At 34.2% G+C, this 9,985-nt stretch overlaps 1 protein-coding gene and 1 pseudogene across 1 annotated transcript; one reads left to right on the top strand and one right to left on the bottom strand.

The window, feature by feature from the left end:
- The first annotated feature begins 3,496 nt into the window (after nt 1-3,496).
- On the top strand, nt 3,497-4,255 carry LOC108975056. Its single transcript, XM_018943313.1, has 3 exons — nt 3,497-3,678; nt 3,738-4,041; nt 4,250-4,255. Exons 1-3 carry the CDS (start codon nt 3,584-3,586, stop codon nt 4,253-4,255), a joined length of 405 nt encoding a protein of 134 aa, XP_018798858.1. The 5' UTR covers nt 3,497-3,583.
- Nucleotides 4,256-4,893: 638 nt separating this feature from the next.
- LOC108975057 lies at nt 4,894-5,483 on the bottom strand (annotated as a pseudogene).
- Nucleotides 5,484-9,985: the final 4,502 nt, after the last annotated feature.

Here is a 9,985-nt window from a genome sequence, read left to right as displayed (position 1 = left end):
AATTTAAAGTGAAAAATGTGAATAAAGTGTGTTTAAAGTGGTGAAATAGCCACTTGATATGTCCGAATTTTGCGAATTTTTGAACTTTGAGGTCGAATATCTCCTAAACTAAGCTTTTGCGGTACCTATAACCCTATATATTTTTTGATCAGGAGAACGTCCTCTTTCCAACGGTACCTTCAAATCGCGGCGCCAAAGAAATCTGAATTGTGCCTTCATACACATCTATCCTGCAGATATGTACGTATGTATGTAAATACAATTCAAATTCAAATCAAGATATTATCATTTATCAGTAATATAATATGTGCGCGCTGTTCTACATATATGTGCATACATGCCTATGACATTCCCACACGAATAATGCACACACAAACCTACATATGTATATATATCATATATCTTCCCGCAAAAACTACAAATATTGTTCTACAAAAACAACAACCGTCTAAAACATCATCAGATATACTTATATGCGTACACATGTAAATATATTGGTATGTCATTCCCACGAAAACAATGCACACACTACATACATATTTACATGTAGTATATGCGTTCACATGTAAATATGTCACTCGCAAAAATTTGAAATATTGTTCTACAAAAACAACAATCGTCTCAAATAGCATCATAAATCAATATGGCCAACTTCAAAATTTATAGTAAAATACACAACAACAAATTTTTCATTCATGGATGCAAACTTACTTTCAAGCATATTCGATTCATTCATAAAAGCAGACGCCATTACATCTCCCCGAGCATGCCTTGCATACTAGCGTCTTTTCCGACGATATCAAAAGCTAAAAATCATAAATTGAATAGATTTCTGAAACGTATGAGAAGGAAAAAGTGACAACCCCGTAAATATAAGTATATTTAAATATATTATAATAAAATTCACAACATAGTTTATTTGTCGATTATTAAGTCAAGAAATGTATCGAAGACAATATTCAATATTCTTTTGATTTTTGTGTACAGTCAATTCCGGTTAAGTAGGACTTCGATTAAAAGCCAATCCCTCTTAACTGCCTGTATCTTGCTGCGTCTCAAGCTTTTTGTTTTTAATACATTTAAACAAATGTTTTAAGTACGACTCGTTTAAATTTCCGCAGACGTACCAAATTATATTTGTATTTTTAACTTACTACAAATATCTTTATCTTTAATTGTGGCACACAATCGGGATTGACTGTATTTGTCAAGGAATGTAAAAAATATTTTGTAATTCTGAAATATTTTTACGTGGCTCGCAAAAATCTGCGTCGATATGTATGCAAGCTCACACACCAACATATATATTTACGCTGGTTTGTAGGCGAAGCTGTGCAGCGGTAAGGCAAGCGGCGACAATGACGGCTTTTTGTTTATTTTTTTCGGCACAGCTCCGACTTTCTACCAACAACATAATGTTGTGAAGCTTTGTCGGGGCGTCAGTCCTTCGACACATTGACTTTTTGACAAATCGTAAGGTTCGGCCATTGGTTATTCGTGACAACGGAGTTTTTGTATGAAACAATGGGTGTATAATATTTACACACAATGTTGTGTGTAGACAAATTTACAAACATTATGCGAATGATTCTTTCAAATTTCTTTACGTTCACAAAATTACATACATATGAATAATATGTGAAAATTATGCGTATGGTTTTTTAAATCTTTTTACATGCTTATGTGAATCTATGCGACCGCATGGTCTTTTAAAACGTTATCAAAACCTTTAATGCTCAAAGCAAATAAATACATACATGTGTATATAAACCTACACTATATAATAACCTAACAAACCTATATTAATAATAATATTTAGGCAATAATACAAATATGATTTTATTATATAATACATTTCAACATATTCAATGGAGTTCATCATTAAATAGGTCAAACTGCACATATGTACATGTATGCTTATGAGCTTTGAAATCAAATATATCTTTCATAATATCTATAAACGATATCCATAGTCGTTTGCGCATTGTAAATACGCGAATCTGTAAGCGTACATTTGTAAGCATTGAAATTAGCATAATTTTTCTCATTTAACAATGAAAATGCTCAATTCTGTTAAATATTGGCGAAATCCGCTAATAATTTTTTGTGGTGAAATCCACTAACAGAAAACTCAGCCCTTCAAAAAGAAGAACGTTTTGACAATCGGCACACCATGAACCTTCTCTGTAATACACGTTCTCTGACGGGGTATTTTGATATTCAAAAATTGATTGTATGCTAACTGTGTGACTGCGTATTGCGTGTGGAGACTCCGTATTCAATTGGCAAATGAGCGAAGTCTTAAATGTAACAAAGGCTGAGTTCCAAGTCGCATGTTGCTTTGCACTGTTGGGATACCCATACGGAATTTGTACAATATCAACAATGCAATCCTACTGCTTTGTTTCAATTTGCTTTGTATCAACTTTGACATTTTGTGACAATTGTTTTCAAAACAACTAACAGCTATGGCGGCAAATGTGAATATAAATTTATTTATTAACAATTTTTTGGATTTATGTGAAAGTGGCCGCAACAACTCCTCGATAATCATTAAAAATCATTAGAAAAACAAGAGAACGAAAACGCAAAAAGCGGCATTGCTTGGATTGTTCAATGGAAAAAAAATTTGAGCATCACAAAAAATAGAGATACGCCCTATGCTAAATGCATGCGCATCTAATACGCATAAAAATGTATCGGTACTCGATACTTTGCATATCGTAAGCAGTTTGATTTTAAGGAATTATATACTTCATACTAATGCAAAGCAACATGCAACTTGGAACTCAGCCAAACTTATATGTTCGACGTGATGTACCTCAATGTTTTTTATGGATGAAAAAAATGTATATGTTTTATATTTTCGGACTATGATAATTATAGCATACATTTTATACTATGTTCGGACCGACATTGAAAACATTTTGAAAACACAATTGTATGTTGTGGAATCTAAAGCTCCAGTTATGCATGCTTGACTTGACCTAGCCAGACTTGAGAACTGTCACATAAAAGGCCTGTTTAATGAGCCTTGCATGTATTTGATTACCGAACGCTTGACTTGACTTGAAAGTCTGTTGAATTTAGAATTTCAAGTTACGTTGACATTTCAGAGAGTGGCATCTTTGCTCTCCCCCTTTATTTTGACATTTCAGAGAGTGTCAGCTCGGTTCTTTCCCTCGGTTTTTTACATAGCACGCTTCATTTCATTTTCATCATTTCACTTTAATCGTCTCTTTTTTTCTAAATTTAATTTGCCAGAAATAAATAATCGAAATAATCACAATGAATGATGAAAAATTAATAGAAGAAGTGCGTGCGCGTGAAATTTTGTATAACAAGGCCTGCGTAGGCTACCGGGTGCCGAGCAAGAAGAAGGCTGCGTGGGTAAGCGTGGCAAAGGAGCTAGGTGCTACTGGTAAGTAATTGTTATTATTATTTATTAGATTTTAATATATTTTGTATATATGTATATATATAGGTAGAATTTAATAGTTTATGTTGGGTTTATTTTACAGATGAGCAATGTTCGAAGAGGTGGCTGACTCTAAGGGAGAGATTCAGTAGGGAAGTAAGGAAAATGGAGTCRCCATCAGGAAGTGGGGCGAGTAACACCGAAACCTGGCCATTGTTCGATAATATGAGCTTTTTAAAACTATATATACAGCCCAGACCGTAAGTTAATCTTTTTTTTAATATTTTATATGTATTAAATATTTATTTCCCTTTTACAGAAATCGCTGCACCACAAACATTTTAGAAGATATGTATTCGCAGGAGCTGTTGGAGCCATTTAGTTTTGAAAGTTCTCCGACTATTTTATCGTCGCCTTCGGAGTTGTCGTCTTCAACTTCAATCCGGAAAAGAGTCAAGAAAACAAACAGCGACGACGACAGCTGTTTCAAAGAAGCGTVCGAGCTATACAAAAGCATGTGTGCAGAGAGGAGCAATTGCAGCGAGGCGGTGAGGTCGTTTGGTGTTATGCTGACCTCTATCATGAACGGTATGAGCGAGGTAAAGCAAATGAAAACAATACAAGTCTTAACAAATTCGTTATTTGCTATTAAATCGGAACCCGAATAATTTTTTTTTATTTTTAAATCATTTGTTTGTTGTTTTATACATATATTGAATTAATATGTAAAAATGTTTAAAACGCTTGTTACCTAGACATAAGAAACAACAATGTACCTAATTTTTCAAAATAGTTTTAAAATTTTTAAAACATTAATTTTTTTAAAAATAGTTTTAAGAATGTTCAAAGGGTTTTAAGAATGTTTTTGAAAAAATAAAATAATTTGTTTTTATAACTCTTTAATTTTGTATGTCTTTTATTTATTGTGTGCTATGTGGTTATGTTGGTAGTGATTAATGATAGGAAGGTTGTTGTCATTGTGTAGTTGCAAAAAACATTCACCAAATATTTTTAAAGAATGATAGCGTGATTATACGGCCTATGCCTTATTTACTAATTACATACCGTCATAATCATGATTTATTGTCGGTAAATAAAATATATATGTTTTCGTTAGAAGCATTACTTTACAGAATTCATTTGCCATATGCCTGTGTAATCTTCCTAATACAGATAATTACCATCTTTTTCAGTAAATAAAACAATACTTATAGATATATCCATGGTTTAATAAAATATCACAAAAAAGTTAACGTAACAAAAAGTATAGTATAAAGGTACTTAGATTACAATTTTATACATAAAAATATGTACATATATATTTCAAATGCATAAAATACACAAACATTGCTAYACACTAAATACGATCTTCTTGAAATGAAACCGCTACCTGATTTATAAAATAATCTGCCAAAAAATCCCTTACACGGAATGCGAAACTAGATGCATTGCGTCGAGTTGTACTTATTGAATRTAATGCACCTCCAACACTCTCTAAATCTTCACGCCATTCTCCCTCCAATATTCCATGGTCTGCGGTGTCTGTGTCTACAAATGTATCTGGACAATACCAACGATCATGATCATTCAACATTAAAAAATTGTGAAGAACCAAGCAGGTTAACACAATTGTTTCGCAGTTCTTTGGGCTAAAGTCTATTACCTTTCGTAGAACACGCCATCGAGCAGTTAAAATACCAAAGCTATTTTCGATTACTCTACGAGCTCGGGATAACCGGTAATTGAAAATTGCTTTGTTTCGTGGCAGTTGTGCACCGGGGTAAGGTCGCATTAAGTTTCCTTCAATGAGAACGCTGCGTCGGCCACAAAAAAAAAGGGCAAAATCTGTTGAGGATTCATTCCATAATGGAGCTCTTGGTGGTAGTGGCAATTTGTTTTCCAAGAGTGCTTGACCAAATTTAGTTTGATGAAAGACACCTTGAAATAAAATAAAAATAAGTAAATTTTGAAATATTGCAAATCTTTTAAAATACCTCCGTCACTTTGTCCGCCAGCTACCAATGCTGGCAGAGGTGAACGTATACCTAGCGTGGCAGGATGCCATTAAAACTATACTATAAAACTTTTTATAGTTATAAAATAACGAGCCTGAATTTTGTGGACGAATGGCTAGATGAGTTAGCTCTTCCCTCTATACATCCGACACTGAACAACCACACGACAACACACCACACTAACGTGATCCACAAATGAAGACACCACACATGCAGACATTCCACATGAAGACACCACATACTACTACACACGAATATACCACACATGCTGACATCACACCAAAACTCTACACTATCAAATCATCAAAAGCGACTGCTCCAGAGGACGATCTCCCTCTTTTTTGCATCGATCTCGCCCCGAGCAAACGTCCGTCGCAGCATCATCTTTACCTCCGCATTGTATTCCGCATAATAAATACATATATTGTGAATAAAGCGAAACCCCAAATCGATTTGTGTCGTTTTATTTTCAACTTTTGCCGGTTAACAAAAAAAAGGTGTTAAGTTCCGAGGTAAGTGTCCAAAAGGGTACTAGATAAACATTGGTCTTTCGAGCCATAGTGAGAGGTACTATGGAAAAATAAATAATAATAAATAAAATTTTGCGAAAAAAACAAAAAAAAATGTGCCGAGTGACACATAAGTGAATAGTGAAGTGAACAATCTTAGATAAATCAAAAATCTAAGCAAAATTAAAAACAAATTGTGCTGTGACAAGAAAGTGCAGTTAAAACAGGAAAAAAGTGAAAAATCAACAGTGCAGTGACCACATAAAAGTGCAGTGCAGTGGCAACTTTCACATACATACATACAGAATTGCGAATACTAGGCAACATTTGCCCTCCAAAAAAGAAATAGAAAAAGCTAAAAGGTGCAACTTACAAAAATATATAATAAAAAGAGCGGGCGCGAAATACAGAAATAAATGACATAGCGGGCACGAAGCCGGTTCGAACAACAAAAATTTACATACTCACCTCAACAAAAGATCCGGGAGGAGAGTCCACATACACTGAAGACCACGCACATACATACTTACATACACACAAATTGTCACCAAAACCCCTGGCGGAAATACAAGTGAGTTGTTAGTATCGTTCCTATTATTATTTATATTATATATACATATGTATGGTTTTTTAATAACAAAAAAAGAGGCCAAAATTTTAAAACAGATGAATTTGCGTTTGTAACCATCCATTAGAATACAAAAAAAAAAAAAATTTTGCCAAACTGTTTCAGTATTCGGTTATTTCCCGGTAAAAACCGAAATACCGCTAAGAAACAAAACAGTTTGGTAATACGTATAATAAATAACTGATTGCCGCTAAATGCTTACAGTTGTGTGAAAACATAAAATTATTTCTACAACAAAAAATCTTTCAAGTATTTACTTGCACCAATTTCCAGCRGTACCCCTTATACTTAATCAAGTATAAGCAGGACTGCTTAAAATAAGCTAAGGCTAATCATAAGCAGAGACAAAATATTTTAACTTAAAAACATACCTACATATGTGTAAGTAAACTTTTATATATATCATATACATGCATATATCTCACTTATATTTATATATTCCGTGCAAAGAGTGAAAATTACTCTTTTATACATACAACAGTGTAACAACTTAGAAGTAAACACTATACATTTCCTTATATATGTACATGCACATACATACATAACTCAATAATAAAGTGTCTCTTAATTTTCTTTATTGTACAAGTACATACATACGCGGATACAATTTTTTAAATAAAATAACAATTTTTCCATTTAAAAAAAAAAAACTAGTACTGATCGCAACATCAGTAAGGTTTTAAGCGGCGGAAAATTTAGTATAATATAATCAAAAATTTGTACGATCGTGGATCGTCACATGTGTAAATACGCATATTACTTCAAATACCACATTGGCATATATCCCGCAACACCCCTTGCTTTTTCATCAACAAAAATAAGCAGGATTGCGTATACAACATATTCAAAGACCACATTGGCACATATCCCACAATACCCCTTGGTTTTTGATCAACAAAAACAAGCAGGATTGTGTAAAACATAATAAAGCGTAATACATATGTACATATATGCATATGTACAAAGTGCAGTGATCTCTAAAACGCGCTCTCATTTGCACATAACAAAATAAAAGGTACATAAATATATACATATACGTACATATACACAAAATTATTTGCTTTTGCGGATTAATAACAAATAATTAAATAAAATTAAATTGAATACCATTAAATTAAACAATTCGAAGTAAAAAAAAAAAAACTCTTATTTAACATAAGGAGTTTTCGGTTACACATAAACACGATTATACGCGGCAATTAAAAGCGTTTTCGGTTTATTAATTTAATTCAAAACACTTATTCACATAAAAGAGTTCTCGTCTGAACATACATACATATATACGAAAGCTGTGGTGAAATTAAATTCAATATTTTATCGATTTTCTTTGAAACTATTACTTACGAAAGAGTTTTCTTTTAGACATATCGCATATAAATACATACATATACGAAACTTTATAATACCAATCAAGTATTGAAGATTTTGTTTTTTTTGTTCGTCACATTTTTCAAATGAGCTCTGACTCAAAAGGCTCTAAACCAAGTCAGTTAATAAAAGTCCCAAAGATGACTTCTGACGAAAAAAGTCCATGTACACCTGCAGAAGCTACACGCTCGAAGCAAGGTGCTACGAAAMAAAAGAGGGGGAAAGACATATCATACTCCAAATTCATTTCTGAGAGTGACTGTCTAATAAAATACTGCACTCGATTTTCTTCTTCGCCGATTCAAGACAATTCTGAATCGGCGCTGGAAATAAAAAGCCAAACGATTGAAAATTTTTGGACACGACTCCAAGCTGCATATGACGCAATTGTAGATACTGACGATTCAGATCTACCAGATTAGACCAGTATGAAGACACAAAAATTATGATCGCAGATCAGCTAAAATTAATTAAAGTAGTTGCACCTGCTCCACCTCCGAGAGTAGAGCTGCCACAAATTCAAAATCAAAGGGCAATTTCGGGTATCCACCTCAAGGTGCCCGGTTGTGACACTGAAATTTTCCATGGTGGTTATGAACAATGACCGTCCTTCCGGGACATGTTCACAGTTGTTTACATAAACCATCCGAAATTATCAAATGCTCAAAAGTCGTATCACCTCAGATACAAAACAAAAGGTCAAGCAGGCGTCATAGTAAAACAGTTCGCATTAAATGACGACAATTTCCATTTGGCTTGGGAAGCTCTGAGATGAAGGTACGAAAACGAACGAATACTGGTAGAGAAGCAAATAACGATATTAATGAACTTGCCCAAAATTCAAAAGGAAACAAGTGAAGAATATATGAAACTTCAATCCACTGTTTCCAACTGTTTGTCAGTTTTAGCGACACAAAATGTTCCCACAGATAATTGGGACCCAATTCTGATAAATATATGCACCGCCGCATTATCAGAAAAATCGTTATTGCTAGGGGAACAATCTCTATCAAGAAAAAAATGCCCCACATGGCAGCAAATGCAAGATTTCCTAACTACCCAGTATGAAATCGCAGAAAGAGTTGATAAAAAGATAATTAAACCAAAAGGTATTTCCCATGACCGTAATAGAAGCTTCCAAAGATCCCAAGCCAGTAGCAACAACAATTCAAATAGAAGCTTCTTCAAAAATCAAACGTTCACATCTGAACAATACAAACAAACGACATGCGAATTGTGCACAGGGGGATATAAGCTTAAATCTTGCGAGAAATTAAATATAAATAAATATTGTAAAGTCAAAAAGACTTTGCACAAACTGCTTATCACATGCACACATGCTTAAAGATTGTGAAAGCAAATTTAATTGCGTTTATTGCCATAAACGGCACCATTCGATGTTACACATTAAGAAATTCTTCCAGCTCACCCTCAAACAGCGCAAACATAAAAAGAGCAACAGGTTTAGTTGCAGCAACAAATTCCGAAAACTGCCAAGAAGCGCCATGCTGCTCAAAGGCGTTGAAAACTCAAACGCTACACAGCGAAAATCAAAGTAGGGTACTACTTCCCACAGCAGTCGTCTCCATCGAACATCGAGGAGAACTGTTTAAGCTCAGAGCCCTAATAGACCAAGGATCACAACGATCTTTCATAGCATCTCGGGCACAAAACAGGCTACAGTTGCCAACAAAACTGGCCAATTTTGAAATCACGGGAATGGACGGAAGAGTTGTACAAAACTCAAATAAAATCTGCCCCATTACCCTCTTTTCCCCCAAAGCGGATAAACCGCATACAAGCAGAAGCTATTGTCTTACCGCAATTAACAAACATGCTTCCAAGCTATCATATAAATAGCAAGCATTGGCAAAAGGTTTCACACCTTAAGTTAGCATACCCCAACTGCAACACTCCCGCTCAAATAGATCTTCTATTAGGCAGCGATCTCATACCACAGATAATACTCGAAGGTATTGAGAAAATTACAAAAACACTTCTGGCGCAAAATACCATTTTCGGATGGGTCCTAAGTGGACTAGTTGCG

Source organism: Bactrocera latifrons, unplaced genomic scaffold, assembly GCF_001853355.1.
Source record: "Bactrocera latifrons isolate USDA-ARS-PBARC rearing strain unplaced genomic scaffold, ASM185335v1 scaffold_600, whole genome shotgun sequence".
Classification (NCBI taxonomy): Eukaryota; Metazoa; Arthropoda; class Insecta; order Diptera; family Tephritidae; genus Bactrocera; species Bactrocera latifrons.
This window is presented reverse-complemented; position numbering and strand designations above follow the sequence as displayed.